At 42.8% G+C, this 21241-nt stretch overlaps 2 protein-coding genes across 2 annotated transcripts; one reads left to right on the top strand and one right to left on the bottom strand.

The window, feature by feature from the left end:
* Window positions 1-3178: 3178 nt before the first annotated feature.
* Window positions 3179-11065, bottom strand: LOC128502696 (cytochrome P450 2G1-like). The gene is made up of 9 exons (XM_053472585.1): window positions 10860-11065; window positions 10100-10262; window positions 7341-7490; window positions 7110-7270; window positions 5767-5943; window positions 5479-5620; window positions 4862-5049; window positions 4227-4368; window positions 3179-3937 (listed from the first exon to the last, which is right to left on the bottom strand). Exons 1-9 carry the CDS (start codon window positions 11034-11036, stop codon window positions 3756-3758), a joined length of 1482 nt encoding a protein of 493 aa, XP_053328560.1. The 5' UTR covers window positions 11037-11065; the 3' UTR covers window positions 3179-3755.
* Window positions 11066-12607: 1542 nt separating this feature from the next.
* Window positions 12608-20834, top strand: LOC128503950 (cytochrome P450 2A6-like). Its single transcript, XM_053474145.1, has 9 exons — window positions 12608-12787; window positions 14049-14211; window positions 15211-15360; window positions 15806-15966; window positions 16113-16289; window positions 16650-16785; window positions 17064-17248; window positions 19278-19419; window positions 20298-20834. The coding sequence occupies exons 1-9, from the start codon at window positions 12608-12610 to the stop codon at window positions 20480-20482; spliced, it is 1479 nt and encodes a 492-aa protein (XP_053330120.1). The 3' UTR covers window positions 20483-20834.
* The last annotated feature ends 407 nt before the right edge of the window (window positions 20835-21241 follow it).

Below are 21241 nucleotides of genomic sequence, written 5' to 3'. Positions count from 1 at the left end.
GGAGAAAGCCCTTCTTGTCCTGAAAAAAAACAACATATAATTTGTGTGGGTTCACTAAATGAGTGAAGAGAAAATTACATCTAAACAGGAACACCGCAAAAGTGTTAAAACAGCCTCGGTCCCAATGGTACAAAAGGTAAAACACAGCCTGGTCCTTAAGGGGTTAAAGCATATATATAGTGACAAAAGGTGATCATTGTTGACCTAATTTGCATGCGCCTACCCAGAATCCCTTGTGGTTTTAACCCCTTCGCGACCTTTGCCGGTTCAGGACCGTCATGACAAGAAGGTCACTAAATGACCTTTGACGGTCCTGAACCGTCAAAAAGTTAAATAAGCTTAGAAAGTGATCAAGGATCACTTTCCTCGCTTAAACGGCCTTGCTGCAATGCCTCGATGTCGAGGCATTCAGCAAGGCCGAGATCGGCATCGGGGGCCATGTCTGGCCCCTCCCCGGGGCGTCAACAGCCGCCATACATTGTATGGCGGCTGACGCCCGTTTTAAAAGCGTTTAGGAGGCGATCAACGATCGCCTCCTAAACTTAAATGGTGTCGCTGGAATGCCTCGATCAGGAGGCATCCAGCGACACCAAACACTTACCTTTAGGTGGGCTGTGACCGCTCCGGAGAGCGGTCATAGCCGCAGCTGCCGGTGATCTTCGCCATCAAGTAAGATGGCCGCCGCTCTGTAAAAACAACAAACAAGAAAAAGTTTGCTAGATGGTCTCCAGACCCTCTAGAGAACTGGCTCCACTTGCTGGTTGAATACAGGTACTGCATTCAACCATGCAAGTCAATGGAGCCCAGCTTTCTAATCACTATGTGATTAGTAAAATATTCAAAAAAAAAATGGAAAAAAAAAAATGGAGAAAAAAAAAAATGTGCTAACATTTAAAAATAATTATGCAGTGATGTCACTAGATGAACCATCCAGTACCAGCAAAATGTGTAAAAAAAAATATAAAAAAAGTATTAAAAAAATAAAAAAAATAAAAAAATAAAGTTTATTATTTTGAGCAAGTGCTAAAATTTCTCAAAAATCTCAAAGAGTTAAAATAAAAGCACTTCAAATACCCAAGGGGTGTCTAATATATAAAAAAAATGGCTGATGGGGTAAATTGGAGTGGCCTAGCTCACAGATAGGGCATAGGTACAGACTGACCAAAATGGAGAAAATAAGCGCACTTCCCAAATGTGGCATTTTAAATCTGAAACAACCCGACAAACCCATGCATGTCGGGTATCACTGCACTCAGGAGATGTTCCTGAACACATATTGGGGGGTTGTTTGACAGTGACATATACCAGAACCTGTATATCTATAACTAAAGTACAATTTGTGTGAAAAAAATTACTATTACAAAGTTTGACAAAGTGTAGTTCTATAACTGGTGCATGGAAAGGGTTAAAATAACAGCATTCGGAATACCCTGGGGTGTCTAGTTTTCCAAAATATATGGTTTGAATGCGTTAAATTGAGTTAACCGGCTTCAAAGATTTTCCAAAGAGGAGATGGAGGCAGAATGACCAAATGACCACCTGAATTACGCATGCCCCAAAAGTAGCCTTTTACCAGCCAAACAATCTGACAAACCCATGCATGTGGGGTATCGCTATACTCAGGAGATGTTCCTGAACACACATTGGGGTGTTGTTTGATAGTGACATATACCAGAACCTGTATATCTATAACTAAAATACAATTTGTGTGGAAAAAAAAATAAAAAAAATTACTATTACAAAGTTTGACAAAGTGTAGTTGTATAATTGGTGCATGGAAAGGGTTAAAATAACAGCATTTGGAATACCCTGGGGTGTCTAGTTTTCAAAAATATATGGTTTGAATGGGTTAAATTGAGTTAACCGGCTTCAAAGATGTTCCAAAGAGGAGATGTAGGCAGACTGACCAGATTTGTTAAAAAAGATTTGGAAATCATAAAATGCTGCTTGTACTTATTGCCCTATAACGTACAAAAAACAGCAAAAAAACATAAAAACATTGGGTATTTCTAAACTCAGGACAAGTAGTAGAATCTATTTAGCTAGTTTTTTTACTTGCTTTTTTAGGTAAGTAGAAGATTTTTCAAATAAAAGTCATAAAATGTCTTTTTTTTCAATTTTTCACCATGTTTTTTTAATTTTTTTATAGTAAATAAGATGATACGATCAAAATAATGGTATCTGAAGAAAGCCCATCTTGTCCTGAAAAAAACAATATATAACTTATGTGGGTACACTAAATGGGTGAGGAGAAAATTACACCTGAACACAAGCACCACAAAAGTGTCAAAACAGCCTCGGTCCCACAGGGTAGAAAACGAAAAATGAGCCCGGTCCTTAAGGGGTTAAGTGGAAGGGTTTCCCCATCACCTTTACCCTCCACAACTTTTGTGATTGGTATTTCTCCTGCTACCCCAAGCCTCAAACAATATTCTAACATTGCAGCCTCATGCTGATGGGACACAGGGTCACTTGTACTCTGGGGCCTAGAATGAGCTGATTTATACCAGTGGGGCCTTTGAGGGATTGTAGAGTCTGGCTCTTCATCCATGTCTTGTGGCTGGGCACTTGTGATAAAGCTGCACCAGGTAACCCTTCAGCCAGACTGTGTTTCCCTGGCTGGGATGATGAAAAGCTAGCAGGGCTTGAAGGTAATCATGGCACACAGCTTTCTGGTTTGGGTGAGTAGTAAAGAAAGACGTGTAAAAAGCGATTGCAAGAAAAAAGCTGTCTGTGAGCGGTGATCTGGGTACTGTATCTCTTCCTGAGTTTTGTATAAAGGCTGTCCTGTACAGCGGGGCGATTACTTTCAAGGGATCCATGTATAAAGTGGGTATAGAGGTGATCGTTGTTGACCTTATTTGCATGTGTCTACCCAGAATCCACTGTGGTTGTGGCAGCACCATGAGATTTCTGGCTTCTCTGGTGTCTGTAGATGAGTGTTTAATAATAATACTTCTACTACCCCTTAAATTGAAGTGGAAGGGTTTCCCATCACCTTTACTCACCATAGCTTTTGTTATAAACGATATAATATAATGTAATATAATATATAATAAATATAATGTAGTGTATGAAGCATCTATATAATAAACATGCCGTATTATCGATAGTTAAATTATTGCACATCGTGATTTAAAAGCGAGACGCAGAGGCGACGGAGGACCAGGAGACGTCATGACGTTACCCCTCAGTTACGTGTTAGATTATAGGGCAGCGCTCGCGCATGCATCTGCTCAACTAAAAGAAACAGCAGTGCTTTTGTTTGTTCAGTTTGAGAATTTGAATACTGATGACATCATTTTTACAAATTTAAATGAATAAACATTTTTCTCTAAAGGAAACCAAGCTCCTTAATTCATTGTTAGAAAAGTCGAATCTCGCAAGGGTAAATCCCAGCCTCTGTGGGAGAGGCTTTATTTATTTATTGCCCTTTAAAGCATATCAGACATCCTATGTTCTATTGTCCGTAAAGTTTTTCCTGATTTTCTTTACATGTCGCCTGTGTTGCCTACCGCTGTTCATGCACTATTTACATTCCTCGGTGCGAGTGTCTGAACAAATACATTGTTTCCCATATGACATACATTACACTCCCTGTGTCTAATGCTATGTTCTGACTCCTTAACTCTAACGAGGTAAATGGACAATAAGTAAGAATACCGGATCTTATAAAAGTACTACATTTAGAGTAAAGGTTATAGGAGCGGGTTATACGAAGTCCGAGGAAATATTGTTATACCCGTTTGTAGCCACTAACGAGCCACAAAAGTCATCTGGTACGGTATTGGTACGTTGGCAAATCCGGTCATCCTCGGGGCGACGTCGGCCTCCGTGAATCGCGTCTGAGATGTCAGGGCGAAGTTCTGAAGGACGCTGGTGAGAAACAGGAAGAGCTCCATGCGCGCCAGGCCTTCCCCCAGACAGATCCGTTTCCCTGTAACGGAGGCAAGCGGTGTCCGTGTATTAACCGGTTATTTCATTTCTAAATGTATCTCTTCCTAACTAGATTTTATGCAAAAATATTCAATATTCGTATATGCAAATTGGGGGAACTTCAACAAAAAGGACGGAGATAGGTTTCAGCCTTCAGAAGGTAAAACGGGCGACTAGAGGGGCCGAATGGGGCCGATCTGCCGACAGGTTCTGGGTTTTTATCATCAATTCTGATGAATATGACTCCCTGGTCTTGTAATAGAGACTCAGCTCAGAATGATGGATCTTACCTGTGGAGAAGGGCAGGAAGGCTTCGTTTCTCTTAAAGGAACCATCAGCAGCCAAAAAGTGGTTTGGATTGAATTTGTTTGGGGTATCAAAATACTTTGGGTCACCCAGGACGGAGCACAAGAGAGCGCAGACCCCCGTGCCCTAGGAGAGAATCAATCAATAAAGCAATCAATACTTGAGTGTCCATCCATCTGCCTCTGCCTTCCGTAGACGTCTCCTTTCTATCCTATAACCGCTTATGATTTCATGCTTGTGAACATCAAAGTTCTAAAGTAGAATGCTAAGTATAACCAATGAGAGGCAAGCAAGTCAAGAACTCTTTATTCCCATTGGCTGAAAGCTGCTCTAGCAGAACTATTGACGAGTCTAGGAGATATTTGTCCCGTTCCACCATTTTTTTTGGATTAACTACAAATAGCAATAATATTAATTTTTCATTTATGCTGCTAAAATTATATATAATGAATCTGACCATAAATGGGAATATAAATATATGTTATATTTCATATAATAATAGAACTTTCTTACATCTTCTTTTAGTACCTTTTTCACGGAAAATGTACATTTTTGACTAGAACCCAAAATTACGATTCCTATCTCAATCACACCCACTTCCCCCATCCTTATTTCTCACTTTGGGAATGGTGAATCCCCTGAACTCCGTGTCCTTTGTTGCCGAATGGGGAGCATTCATGGGGATAACGTTGCTGAATCTCTGGATCTCGTGGATCACCGCGTCCGTGTACGGCATCTTGCTCCGGTCCTCGATGTTGGGGCTGTGGTCGCGGCCAATGACCTTGTCTATTTCCTCGAAGACTTTGGCTTAAAAAAAATAACATTCAGAACAGAAATCGCAAACATTGCAACTAACAACAGAAGATTCTACAGGTCGATATCCGAATTTATCAATGGATATCCGAGCTGCGTCCAGGTTCATCCGGTGGAATGACTAGTCTGGACTTGTGCATTCGGAATGTGGCGCTGCGGCGATGTCATCACCGATCCTACAGTCTGGGGAGAGGACATCACCGCAATAGCCGTCATTTTGCACAGGTCTAATAATAACCATTCTACCTGTACTACCCAGAACTTGTCCTATTGGGGTTAGAAGAGGAATTTACCACCCAACATTAAGAAACGTACTTTAGTCTCTGGAAAGTATGAGGTCTTAACGGTCCCTACAGGTCTTCTTATGGCTTTAGAAGATAAACATGCAGTCCGACTCGGCCTCCGAGAGATAACTCCAAGTACCTTGTATGTCTGGGTATTTGATGAGCAATAGAAAGCCGTGTTTTAACGTCGTGGCCACAGTTTCTCCGCCGGCGAAGAATAAGTTGTTGAGGGTCAGCACAAAGTTCTTCATGTGGAACTCGGAGTCAGGGTTATTTTTCTCCTGGAAATGCAAAGGCTGGGTGGTTAAGACTGAGGAACTTTATTATTTCCCACACACTGTATGATGAAGAGTTAGGGTGTTAGGTTAAGAGTGAGATGGTTGAAAACAGGATATTCTACAAAACTAGATAACATTTTTTTATATACCTCTTCCATTTTTTTGAGGAAGCAGTCGATGTAGTCTCTGGGAGAGTTGGGATCCAAGCTTTCTTGATTTATCCTCACCCTTTCAGCAATGAACTCATTGAGTTCCTCTAGCAAGGCGGTAATTTTTTGGTGAGGCCCCGGAATATGGTTCATTATAAATGGGATCATTTCTTGGACCTGTAATCGGGAACAAGGAGACATATTAATGATCTATAGCTGCGTGGGAAGCAGAAGACACATTTAAAATCAGAGAGTGACATGGATAAAAGCGAGGTCTGGGTGTTGTTCCTCCATAATTTCTGGAGGCTTTGTCTTCCATATTTCTGGGGGCCAGGTATCTGTGTCTGAAGGCTACATAACGGTCCCTGGAGGCTGTGTCTCCCATAATTCTTGAAGCTAGGTGTCTTTCTATGGAAGCTGTGCTTGCCATGTTTCTTTCCCTTACTTCTACAAACTACAGTTATGTGAAAAAAAAGAAACTACATCGTGTTTGAATTCTATGTTTTTACATCAGGACATAATAACAATCATCTAACAAGTAGATAAATATGACCTCAGATGAACACATAGCATGTGATATGATTCAGTCAACAAAATAAGGCCAAAATGGAGAAGCCATGTGAGAAAAAAAACCTTGTGATTAAATAGCAGTAATAACTTGAAGTAATCATTTTCTGTATGACTTTGTAAGTATCTGTCTCTGGAGGCTACGTGTCTGTGTCCGGAGGCCTCTTTGTTTTTGATCAGTAGTTACACAGACTCGGGCCACACTCATCTGACACGTATATATATATATATATATATATATGCAGAGCCTCCTGCTGTCCGCGCAGTGAATTTATTTCCTAAACATAAAGTAAAATGAATTGTTTTTTGATCAAAGTGGTTTCCGAAGCATTTCCCCGTAATCCAGTTTCCTCTTGAATTTAGGAGCGTGTATTGTTCCAGTTTCCAGCCATTGTAGACTCAGCTCCCCTACCCCCGGGGCATCCAGCCCCCAGTCCGATACACGTACAACACTACCGGCCTCGTTATTGTGCTATGGGGCAGATACGGGCTGTAGACTTGCATTACAAATTACCTCGGCATCCCTCTGAAATGTTTGTATTAAAATTTGTGCGTTTCAGGCGAGGATATGCAAGTTTTCAGTTATATCGCACACCCTCACCTTTACCCTGCAACTTTGGGAGTCGCAGGAACTCGCAAACAACTCAAGGGCATGACGGCTTCATCAGCTGAATTAACTCTAAACCACAAAACTTCTTAGTGAATAGTCCCAAAACACCCGGGGAAGAGCCCCTCGAGGAGATGAAACGCCCGCTTTAAGTGATCGGTTGTCTCACCTGTCCCCAGGTGGAGCTCATAAGTTCGAATGTTTCGTAGAATATATCGAGCATTCGCTGAAACTTCTTATCGTGGTAGTCGAAGCGTTTGCCGAACACCACCGAGCTGATGACGTTAGACACAGCCTTGCTGATGAGGATCGCCGGATCAAAGGATCGCTCTGCGGGAAACGTCAAAACTGTCAAATCTCATCAAAAACGGGGAACGTTTCGTGCAGCCGCGGACCCCACCTTCATACGTCCTGAGCTCCTCGACCAGGCTTCGGGCCTCATCCTTGATCCGTTCCTCGATGCTTCGCTTCCCCAAACCAAAGTTCCTCAACGTTGCTAGAGAGAAGCGTCTGAGCTGCCTCCAGCGATCCCCCTCACTGGCCATTAATCCTGAAATCCAGAGAAAATTCTAAAATCCCAGGAGCTTGCCGGTGAATTTTATCATTTATTTCCTTCACTAAGCAAGTCATCCTGACAGTTTGAAAGTTAAAGTGATTTAACTATACATTGTACAGGGCCCTGTCTGTGGATTTAACTATACATTACAGGGGGGCGGCTTGCTGATTTATCTATACATTATACAGGGCCGGTCACTGATTTATCTATATATTATACAGGGCTGGTCACTGATTTATCTATACATTATACAGGGGGCCGGTCACTGATTTATCTATACATTATACAGGGGCCGGTCCCTGATTTATCTATACATTATACAGGGGCCGGCTCGCTGATATATCTATACATTATACAGGGGCCGGCTCACTGATTTATCTATACATTATACAGGGGCCGGTCACTGATTTATCTATACATTATACAGGGGCCGGTCACTGATTTATCTATACATTATACAGGGGCCGGCTCGCTGATATATCTATACATTATACAGGGGCCGGCTCACTGATTTATCTATACATTATACAGGGCCGGTCACTGATTTATCTATACATTATACAGGGGCCGGTCACTGATTTATATATACATTATACAGGGGGCCGGTCACTGATTTATCTATACATTATACAGGGGGCCGGTCACTGATTTATATATACATTATACAGGGGGCCGGTCACTGATTTATCTATACATTATACAGGGGGCCGGTCACTGATTTATCTATACATTATACAGGGGCTGGCTCGATGATTTATCTGTACATTATACAGGGGCCGGTCACTGATTTATCTATACATTATACAGGGGGTCGGTCACTGATTTATCTATACATTATACAGGGGGCGGGTCACTGATTTATCTATACATTATACAGGGGGCCGGTCACTGATTTATCTATACATTATACAGGGGGCCAGTCACTGATTTATCTATACATTATACAGGGGCCGGTCACTGATTTAGCTATACATTATACAGGGGCCGGTCACTGATTTATCTATACATTATACAGGGGCTGGCTCGCTGATTTATCTATACATTATACAGGGGGCCGGTCACTGATTTATCTATACATTATACAGGGGCTGGCTCGCTGATTTAGCTATACATTATACAGGGGCCGGTCACTGATTTATCTATACATTATACAGGGGCTGGCTCGCTGATTTATCTATACATTATACAGGGCCGGTCACTGATTTATCTATACATTATACAGGGGCTGGTCACTGATTTATATATACATTATACAGGGGGCCGGTCACTGATTTATCTATACATTATACAGGGGGCCGGTCACTGATTTATATATACATTATACAGGGGGCCGGTCACTGATTTATCTATACATTATACAGGGGGCCGGTCACTGATTTATCTATACATTATACAGGGGCTGGCTCGATGATTTATCTGTACATTATACAGGGGCCGGTCACTGATTTATCTATACATTATACAGGGGGTCGGTCACTGATTTATCTATACATTATACAGGGGGCGGGTCACTGATTTATCTATACATTATACAGGGGGCCGGTCACTGATTTATCTATACATTATACAGGGGGCCAGTCACTGATTTATCTATACATTATACAGGGGCCGGTCACTGATTTAGCTATACATTATACAGGGGCCGGTCACTGATTTATCTATACATTATACAGGGGCTGGCTCGCTGATTTATCTATACATTATACAGGGGGCCGGTCACTGATTTATCTATACATTATACAGGGGCTGGCTCGCTGATTTAGCTATACATTATACAGGGGCCGGTCACTGATTTATCTATACATTATACAGGGGCTGGCTCGCTGATTTATCTATACATTATACAGGGGGCCAGTCACTGATTTATCTATACATTATACAGGGGCCGGTCACTGATTTATCTATACATTATACAGGGGGCCGGTCACTGATTTATCTATACATTATACAGGGGCTGGCTCGCTGATTTATCTATACATTATACAGGGGGCCGGTCACTGATTTATCTATACATTATACAGAGGGCCGGTCACTGATTTATCTATACATTATACAGGGGCCGGTCACTGATTTAGCTATACATTATACAGGGGCCGGTCACTGATTTATCTATACATTATACAGGGGCTGGCTCGCTGATTTATCTATACATTATACAGGGGGCCGGTCACTGATTTATCTATACATTATACAGGGGCTGGCTCGCTGATTTAGCTATACATTATACAGGGGCCGGTCACTGATTTATCTATACATTATACAGGGGCTGGCTCGCTGATTTATCTATACATTATACAGGGGGCCAGTCACTGATTTATCTATACATTATACAGGGGCCGGTCACTGATTTATCTATACATTATACAGGGGGCCGGTCACTGATTTATCTATACATTATACAGGGGCTGGCTCGCTGATTTATCTATACATTATACAGGGGGCCGGTCACTGATTTATCTATACATTATACAGAGGGCCGGTCACTGATTTATCTATACATTATACAGGGGGCCGGTCACTGATTTATCTATACATTATACAGGGGCCGGTCACTTTTTATCTCTCAGACATGTAAAGCTGCTTTCGGTAGCGTTTGTAGTTACCGTAGCCTTGAAAGACTCTGTCCACTGTGGCCTGTTTCCCGCGGCCTATAAAATCATCTCCGTGATCAACAAGAGCTTCCTTCACAGCTTCATAACCGCAGAAGACGACTACAGGGCTCGGCCCGAAGTGGAAGGTGTACACGGCGCCGTACCGCTCGCCCAGCTGCGGGAAACATTTCATTACAGCGCAGTTATTGGTTAGGATTTTCTAGCACACTCGACTCTGTGTCCTTATTTTGGTACTGCCAGCCCTGATATACAGCGAGGTCACACGAGGTCGACTACCCGTTCATTTTAGGAATAACCTGGCAAGGGTCGAAGTTGTAGCGCGACTTCTCCTGAGTGCTCCTCGGAATCAAACCTCACACATGGGACATCGAGGAGCAATGCTCAGTCATGTGACTTTCCCGGCTCAAACACCGCACTGAGCTGATGCTTTATGGCGATGCTAATGAAGTCGTTCCTCCACAGACTTTCATTAGTCAGAGAGTCCGGCTGGGTGATTAAGACCGAGCCATTCTATTGTTCCCCACAGGGAGTATGATAAGGAGTCGGGGGGTTTAGTAGATCGGGGATCAGATAACAGAGCGAGAATCCTACAAACGGCTGAAAACATTATATTATGGGGCAAAAACTACAACTGGGGTAAAAAAGAAAACAGAGCGATATTAAAGTTACAGAGCGCACTATTATTCACTATTATTCTGAACACAAAATGTGAGTAAAAAAAATGTAAATCTGTGAAATAAACCAGACTGACCTCCATCAGGGTCTTCGCCGTCTCTCCGTTCCTGATCTGTAGCAGGTTTCCGAGCAGTGGCAGAGGGGTCGGACCGGGGGGCAGCCGGCGCCCAGCCTCAAATATTTTACCCCACACGGAATATAATATGAGAAGGGCTATGAGGGCGGCGAGGAGCAGAGTTCCCGGGGAATCCATGTCTTCTCCTGAGAAATCCTGCGCGTTCTGCGATGAAAGGAGACGGAGAGGTTCACATGGAAGCCGGCCAAGGACTTTGCTCCCGTTTCATTGGTTTTTTGGAAACTTTGCAGTTTAATTGGCTGATCCCAGCTCCGTTCTTAAAAGTGCTGCTTACAATAGAATCACAATTAACTCCCGATCTTCCAAATACTAGACAACCAGCATGCGCAGCCACCCAGTGCTTGTGACAGACACCATGACAGTAACTTTCCTTCAAATTTTTTGTGATATAAGTAATATGATGTTGTGCCCCCCCCATTATATTATTTGTTGCCCCCTTATAAATGAGACAGTCCTGGCCAGGAGTTCTGTGACACTCGCCAACAGCCCTTCACTGACTGCGCATGCGCGGCGCCTGTTTTACAATGAGACATGGTTTGCACGTGCGCAGCAGCCGGGCCGTAGACAGAAATAATGTGACAGCGATGCTTAATATGAACTTTAATATCAGGAATCTGAAATAACGTTTTTTATTTGTTTTGTTTTATTTGTATTGATGTTGGGGGGGGGACGCTGGGCGCGAGAAAAGAGGGGCCCTCCCCGTGTAACCGCTGCAGGGCCCTAAAATCCTTAATCTGACCTTAATGACACCATGACGTGTAAGGCCAGTAAGATTGGCTCAAGGATGTGAGGGCAAAATGCCAGACAGAATTGCCCCTAGGGCATGACACTGCTTATCAACCAATTATATTCAACAGTGTGTTTTACTTTGAAGGTAATTGCGGGTTTTCCCGTTAATTTAGTTTTAAAAAGCCACCAAGCTCTTTGGTTTGAAGACAATGCGATGACATAATGCGTTACTCACCTAGTTACCCAAGTCTGTCCTATTACAGTTACCCAAGTCTGTCCTATTACAGTTACCCAAGTCTGTCTTATTATAGAGATGGGGGGGTCATTTGAGTCGGTGGGCTGCTAAACCGCCCATTTTTTCCTGATATAAGACTCAAAGCAGGCACGGCTAAACGCACGCGGAAAAAGAAGAAAGTGACCTGGGACGCAACGATTGGCCCAGAGACTCTGATAGGGCCCGATAGGCGGTTAGTGTACCACGTGCACCAAGAGCCCTAATCCATCCGATGCCATCAGCCGTCTTCAGGACACATCTCCCCAAACCCGTAGGGCAAACTCCAGATAACGAACTGATAAGCGCTGGCCGGGGGGGACAACACCGCCGCCGTGACAATAAAAACAGGAAAAAAACTACCTGACCTGACAGAAGAGCTAAGGGGGGGACAAATGCAGACGGGGGGCTTCAGGAAGGCAAAGAGGGAGATGATCCCCCTTCATCTTCCTTTAACCCATAGGGCCCGCAACAAAGTCGCAACAAAGACAAGCCATTCAGGCCTAGGCCAGCAGTCCCCCTCCTCACTGGTCCAGGGGGCCCCTTTCCATCTATTAATTTAGAGGAAGGGAGGCGCGTCTATATACATTCCAGAGCGGCGTCCCGGGCCAGATCTCCTCCCAGTAACAACTTATATCCCCTTTACGTCCCTTCACAAACCATTCACATCCATCTGCCCTCCGGCGACATGCTCGACGTGAAGACCCCAGCTGTGGCCCTTGTGGCATTTGCCACGGTTTTTCTGATGTTGGCACTCGGGAAGTTTGTGTGGAAGAGAAGGAAGATGCCCCCCGGGCCTTTTCCGTTACCCCTCCTCGGGAATTACCTGCAGCTTCGGTCAGGAAACCAGATTCAAACTTTAATGAAGGTCAGTTTCAGAAAAAAAAGCAATGATATATAGAATATTATATATCCTATTTGTTTTTCAACAAGTACCACCACCAGTGTACGGTCCTTCCATATATCAACTTACTTTTTTTCTCTGCATAATGTATTCGTGTTTTTTATTTTCCACCCAGAGAAATGCATTCAACGGAGATTTCGAGCGATTTGAACATTTCAGGTTTTTACATATCAGGACATAATAACAATCATCTAACAAATAGATAAATACGACCTCAGATGAACACATAGCATGTTATATGATTCAGTCAACAAAAATAAAGCCAAAGTGGAGAAGCCATGTGAGGAAAAACGCCTTATGATTCAATAGCAGCAATAACTTGAAGTAATCATTTTCTTCTGTATGACTTTGTAAGAATCTGTCTCTGGAGGCTACGTGTCTGTGTCTGGAGGCCTCTGCAGGCTGACCTCTTATGTTAACTATACATTATACAGGGCATCTCAGTGATTTCACTATACATTATACAGGGGCCGGCTTACTGATTTATCTATACATTATACAGGGCATCTCAGTGATTTAACTATACATTATACAGGGGCTGGCTTACTGATTTATCTATACATTATACAGGGGGCTGGTCACTGATTTATCTATACATTATACAGGACCCCGGCTCACTGATTTATCTATACATTATACAGGGGCCAGCTCACTGATTTAACTATACATTATACAGGGGCCAGCTCACTGATTTAACTATACATTATACAGGGGCCGGTCACTGATTTATCTATACATTATACAGGGGGGGGCTCACTGATTTAACTATACATTATACAGGGGGCCGGTCACTAATTTAACTATACATTATACAGGGGCCGGTCACCGATTTAACTATACATTATACAGGGGCCGGCTCGCTGATTTATCTATACATTATACAGGGGCCGGTCACTGATTTATCTATACATTATACAGGGGGGGGCTCACTGATTTAACTATACATTATACAGGGGGCCGGCCGCTGATTTATCTATACATTATACAGGGGGGGGCTCACTGATTTAACTATACATTGCACAGGGCCCAGCTCGCTGAATTAACTATACATTATGCAGGGCCAGTTCAGGTCATCCTGCAGCAGAATCTCCCCCGAGGTTGAACTGTGAAGTCAGTGAAATGTTCGAAAGTCCTGCAAACTCCCTCCTTAGTAGATAGACCCTTATGATTGTTTGTGGAGGAGAATAATCCGGTTATTCCGGGACTCCGTCTCCTCCCTTTACAGCTGAGTGAGAAATACGGACCGGTCTTCACCGTTTACTTTGGCCCCCGACCCAACGTGGTCCTGGTCGGATACAAAGCCGTGAAGGAGATGCCGATTGACCACGGAGATTCCGTCCTGGGACGAGGGGAGATTCCCATATTTTTCGATCTCTATAACAGATGCGGTGAGTGTTGGGAATTATGAACATTCCGTTAAACATGCGCGGCCGCTCTCAGGGGCTTCTCGGGGGGGGTGTATAACCTCTGATGGGAGAAAGTTGCCGCCGGGCTCATTACTGAACACGGACACAAGCAGGACACAAGCACTAAAGAGTATTAATGCGAGACCCCAGAGCTTGTGCACCTCCATGCGCAGCCACCCAGAGGCAGCCACTTTGTACCATAGCAGCTTTTTCAAGGATTTGGGGAAAAAAATGATCTGTTTTAAAATCTCTCTACGGCATCTAAAGTGTATCAGCATGGTGACAACCAAAACCTCTCTATCCGATATGATCCTTTTTCCAGCGCTCTCTATCCCGCATGGTCCTTCCGCTTCTCCCCAGCTCTCTCTATCCCGCATGATCTTTCCTCCTTTCCCCAGCTCTCTCTTTCCCATATGGTTTCCTCCTTTCTCTTGCTCTGTCCCATTTGGCCCTTCCACCTTTCTCCACCTCTATCTGTCCCATGCTGTCCTCCTTCCTCTCCTAAGCTCTCTCCGTCCTGCATAGACCTTCCTTCTAGGATTCCGGCAGCAAGCACAGGCTCCTAATTTTATATGAAGTCTAAACACACATGGAGTGAAGGTTTGTAAAGCATTTCAGAAGAGAAACATGTTGGTGCCGTCATTTACTAGGTTGTGTAAACTTTTAAGACCAAGAGGCTACAAGGAGCATTGTCCTGCACTGACGGTCATCTTTAGACCTCCATCACAGTTACCACGGTGAAACGTCAGCCGGTAACACATGAAGCACCAACAATGTTCCCCAAAGCCTCTATTCTAAACCTCATTATGATCATTCTAATGCGATTGGGACTGTACTATGTTTGGGGGGAATAAGCTCATCAAGTTCTCGTCCTCCTCCGTGGTTCCTATGAAGATACGCGTCCCACCAGGTAAGAAAGACTCGGGAGGTCCGGCTTACTGCCCCTACAAACAGCCATTACTGCCTTTCACTTTTAATTAGGTTTGCCTGTTGCCAACGGAGATCACTGGAAGCAGCTGAGACAGTTCTCGCGCATGACGCTCAGGGACTTTGGGATGGGTAAGAAGAGTTTAGAGGAACCCATTCAGACGGAGGCCCGGCACATGGTGAACGTCTTCAGAAACACGAAACGTAAGGGACCGAAGAAATGGGAAATACTCCTCAGCCTAAACGCTTGTAAATGAGCTCCAAACTACCCAGTATCTGCACTCAGTAACCCAGCGCTCAATGCTGCAGGGTCACCCAGAGTCCGTGACCCCGCCCCCTCCCAGCCCCGCCCCCTGCGCCCCGCCCCCTGCGCCCCGTTAATGTTGTTAAGTATGGTAGCGGAGGATTACAATGTAACCGTTTTGACCATTCAGCCCCAGATAAAAATGACGCATGAATTATTATTTATGGCCCCGTTAATCCACGATCTTCTGAGATGAAAGGTTAATTACTTTGTTAATCGGGCTGAACGTTAATAGCTCTTATGTTTCTGGCAGATTAAAGAGCGGTATAAAGAGTGTTATACGAGGGTACGTTTTCTGTGTTGGATACATATGTATCCCTTTTTCCTGGATTCTTCCTTCCCCAGAGCACCCCGTTGACCCCGGTTACACGCTGATATGCGCTTCGTCTAACGTTATCGCGTCCGTTCTCATGGGAACCCGATACGATTACAACGACCAGAAGTGGCTGAACATCCTCAGCGATATGTGCAAAGCATTCAGTATCACCTCGTCGCCCTCGGGTCGTGTGAGTCTAAGGATAACGGCGGACTAAGAAGGGTTCTGTATAACGCTTCATCCTATAACTCCTCCCATTACTCCATATAACCCACGTAACCCCTCCTATTACGCCATACATACCCCACGTATATAACGCTATGTTATAATGCACAGCTGTACGACATGTTCCCGTCGCTCATGCGGATCTTGCCCAGGAACCACCAGAACTTCTTCAAGCTCTTGAAGGGCCTGCGGGATGTTGTGAAAGAACAAGCGAGGCGCCATCTTGAGACTCTGGATCCCGCCTGCCCTCGAGACTACATTGACTGTTTCCTCCTCAGGATGAAGCAGGTAAGAGGGGAGTATTTCGTTTTAAAACTAGAGGGCCAGTCATGTGACTCTCTGTATTTAGGATTTGCCCCGCACTCTGCCCCTTCTCTCTCTCGTATTTAGGATTTGCCCCACACTCTGCCCTTTCTCACTCCCGTATTCAGGATTTGCCCCACGCTGCACCCCTTCTCTCTCCCGTATTTAGGATTTGCCCCACGCTGCACCCCTTCTCTCTCTCGTATTTAGGATTTGCCCCACACTCTGCCCTTTCTCACTCCCGTATTCAGGATTTGCCCCGCACTCTGCCCCTTCTCTCTCCCGTATTCAGGATTTGCCCCGCGCTGCACACATTCTCACTCCCTTCTTTCTATTTCTTTTCAGGAAAATATGAAGCTTCCTTTTGATATGAAAAACCTGATAAGCACGATTTTTGACATGTTTCTTGGAGGAGCGGAAACCACGGCCGTTACCATAAAGTTTGGGTTCCTGGTGCTGATAAAATATCCAGAAATTCAAGGTAAATAAACCAGAATTCCTCAATAATTCCTTACGACTCCTGCCGTGACCTCTTCTACAATCGCTCCACGGATCCATATCTTTCTGTCGGATAAGTGATCCGGCCCCCGTCTAGTCGCCCGTTTCTCCTGCTGTAACGACTCAAACCTTCATCAGTCGTTGGTCTCGTCTTAGATTCAGGAGCCGTATGTCTATCCCATGCATGTTTAATACCCTCACTGTATTACCCTCTACCACCTCTGCTGAGAGGCTGTTCCACTTATCTACCACACTTCGGAGTGTTTTATGAGGAGATTGAACAAGTCATTGGCTTCACGCGGGACCCGATGGTAGAAGACAGAAGCAAAATGCCGTACATGAATGCCGTGATCCACGAGATCCAGAGATTCAGCGACGTGCTGCCCCTAGGCGTGGCCCGCTCAGCCACCAGTGACATACATTTCCGCGGCTACCTCATTCCCGAGGTACTTATAGAGGGGTCATAATAATAAAATATAAATAACATCATATGTTATAAAATATACAAATAATGTAATATGTTATAAAGTATATAAATAATATCATATGTTATAGAATATATAAATAATATCATATGTTATAAAATATATAAATATAATATGTTATCAAACATATAAATATCACATAAATAATATCATATGTTTAAAGGTATCTAAATAATATCATATGTTATAGAATATATAAATAGTATCATATTTTATAAAATATATAAATATCATATGTTATAAAACATAAATATCATATAAATAATATCATATGTTATAAAATATATAAATAATATCATTGTTATAAAATATATAAATAACATCATGTTATCAAATATATAAATAATATCATATGTTATAAAATATATAAATATAATATGTTATCAAACATATAAATATCACATAAATAATATCATATGTTATTAAATATCTAAATAATATCATATGTTATAGAATATATAAATAGTATCATATTTTATAAAATATATAAATATCATATGTTCTAAAACATAAATATCATATAAATAATATCATTTGTCACGCGCGCCGCCGCAGCACGTACCTCGGGTGCTCGCGGCGGCTCACTACTCGATGCTGAGGACGGCGTGCGGTCACGTCGGGGTCGCACCTCTGGGGATCGCGGCGGCGCGCCCGTCACCGCCGCCGGCGCCGTAAGGTCACGTCGGTGTCGCGGCCGAGGACGTGCAGGCACATCACCTTCTTTGACCGCCGGGACCGCGGATCGGATGTCTGCAGCGGCCGCTATGGCGTCACGCCGCGCACGCCACGCAGCGGCCTAACTGTGAGTGCCTTCTCTATTTAAACGCTGTTTGTTTTCATTTACGTTACCCGTTCAAAGTGTTTTGCTTTTTGGGTGTGCTGTGCCTTGTGTACCGACCTTTGCCTGTTTTTTGACTACGACTCTGCGCTGCCTGCCTCTGACCCGGACCTGTTTATACCGTTTATGCTTCTGATCTGCCTGCCTTGACCTCGGACCTGTTTATACCGTTTATGCTTCTGATCTGTCTGCCTCGACCTCGGATACATTTTTGACTTCGCTGTTTTGCCGTTGCCCTGTGACCGGACTGTTTACTGGACTGCGCTACGTCCATATATCTGCATAGTTGGATCCTCCTTCGCTACCTGACACCGTGACAATATTGTTATAAAATATATAAATAACATCATGTTATCAATATATATATAATATCATGTGATATTATTTATATATTTTATAACATATGATATTATTTATATATTTTATAACATATGATATGAAAAATATAATATGTTATGTTATAAAATATATAAATAATATCATGTGTTATAAAATATATAAATATATAAATAATATCATATGTATAAAATATATAAATAATATCATGTTATCAAATATATAAATAATATTATGTTATTAAATATCTAAATAATATCATATGTTATAAAATATCTAAATAATATCATATGTTATAGAATATATAAATAGTATCACATTTTATGAAATATATAAATATCACATGTTATAAAACATAAATATCATATAAATAATATCATTGTTATAAAATATATAAATAAAATCATGTTATCAAATATATAAATAATATCATGTGATATTATTTATATATTTTATAACATATGATATTATGTATATATTTATAACATATGATATGAAAAATATAATGTTATGTTATAAAATATATAAATAATATCATGTGTTATAAAATATATAAATATATAAATAATATCATATGTATAAAATATATAAATAAGATCATGTTATCAAATATATAAATAATATTATGTTATTAAATATCTAAATAATATCATGTTATAAAATATCTAAATAATATCATATGTTATGAAATCTATAAATAATATATGTTATCAAATATATATAAAAAATACAATAAAAAAATTAAAGACATGTGACAGTACTTATTGCTTACAGTGATTTGGGGTTCATTAATAAGCTGAATTCTCATTGTTCTAGAAAACTGATGTTCTGCCGGTTTTAACCACCGTCCTGAATGACCCCACGCAGTTCGAAACGCCCCACAAATTTAATGTCAAACATTTTTTGGATGAAAACGGCAAGTTCATGAAAAACAATGGGTTCTTGCCATTTTCGGCAGGTACGTAGTAACTACTATTATATGTTTCTGTAACTTATACATAACGGGGGTAATAACCGTTTAGCACTGGTTTAGTCCCTCCATGCCCCCGGGCTTCTTTCTGCGCATGTCGTCCGGCTGTAAGAAAATTTTTTCCTTCTGTCTGTCACATACCTGCCAACAATACTGAATGTCCTGGGACAGTCCTGTTTTTTTGTCCCATAGCTCCCTTCTGTATGGGTCACCCAGCAGTGTGAGGGGCAGACTCCGTGTCCTATAGCTCCCTTCTGTATGGGTCACCCAGCAGTGGGAGGGGCAGACTCCGTGTCCTATAGCTCCCTTCTGTATGGGTCACCCAGCAGTGGGAGGGGCAGACTCCGTGTCCTATAGCTCCCTTCTGTATGGGTCACCCAGCAGTGGGAGGGGCAGACTCCGTGTCCTATAGCTCCCTTCTGTATGGGTCACCCAGCAGTGGGAGGGGCAGACTCCGTGTCCTATAGCTCCCTTCTGTATGGGTCACCCAGCAGTGGGAGGGGCAGACTCTGTGTCCTATAGCTCCCTTCTGGATGGGTCACCCAGCAGTGGGAGGGGCAGACTCCGTGTCCTATAGCTCCCTTCTGTATGGGTCACCCAGCAGTGGGAGGGGCAGACTCCGTGTCCTATAGCTCCCTTCTGTATGGGTCACCCAGCAGTGGGAGGGGCAGACTCCGTGTCCTATAGCTCCCTTCTGTATGGGTCACCCAGCAGTGGGAGGGGCAGACTCTGTGTCCTATAGCTCCCTTCTGTATGGGTCACCCCGCGGTGGGAGGGGCAGACTCTGTGTCCTATAGCTCCCTTCCACCCCATCTCTCGCTGTTGCTTTTATTTTTTCTTTAACCCGCACGATTCTCTTATTTTAGGGAAGAGGAACTGTATCGGCGAGAGTCTGACACGGATGCAGCTGTTCATCTTCTTCGCCAGCGTCCTCCAAAAATGTACTCTTAAGCCGACGGTGGCCCCGAAGGACCTGGACATTAACCCTGTAGAAACAAGCTTTGAAAATATACCCCCCGTTCATAAAATCATTTTCATCCCTCGTGAATAAGATGCCCTCGGGGCAACCCCTCCATGATACCTAATATTTTATACGAGTCCATAAAAAATATATCTTCTTTTATATCTGCATAGAACACCCTGATGACCTAAAAGTAATCCAGTACTGTTTGTGTATTTGACCCAGAATCAAGTTATATTCGTGTCCTTTCCGCTGAATATCACTTAATATAGCAGAAAAAGACTAACGTTCTGGCAATACGGTGACCTGCACAGATTTTGCACAGAAGATCTCCATAAACTGATCAGCCAATGACATGACGGTATTTCCCCCATTGTACAGCGCTATGGAATTTGATGGCGCTTTATAAAACAATAAATAATAATAATAATAATACTAATAATTTCAGTGCATTATTGCCCCCTGTGGCCAAATGTGGAACTGCAGAAAATTTGTGTTGAACGGAGAAAGAAAAAAAGCTATTAGAGATGTGGGACAAAAAGGAGAAATTTGAGCTTAATTCTCCCTATCAGATCTCCCTCTTTTTTTTTTTTTTACTTCAGATTAAAAAATGAGTTTTCAAAAATATTTTTTTTACCCCAGTTGTAGTTTTTGCCCCCATAATATAATGTTTTCAGGCAGCTGCATATCAGCCGTTTGTATGATTCTCGCTCTGTTATCTGAGCCCCGATCTACTAAACACCCGGACTCCTCATCATACTGCCTGTGGGGAACAATAGAATGGCTCGGTCTTATTGACTCAGTCTTCTAGGGCAGGGAAGGCTCACAGTCGCATCTGGATTAACAAGC

Source organism: Spea bombifrons, chromosome 8 (assembly GCF_027358695.1).
Source record: "Spea bombifrons isolate aSpeBom1 chromosome 8, aSpeBom1.2.pri, whole genome shotgun sequence".
Lineage (NCBI taxonomy): Eukaryota > Metazoa > Chordata > Amphibia > Anura > Pelobatidae > Spea > Spea bombifrons.
The sequence above is the reverse complement of the archived record's forward strand: the minus strand, read 5'-3'. Positions and strand labels throughout refer to the sequence as shown.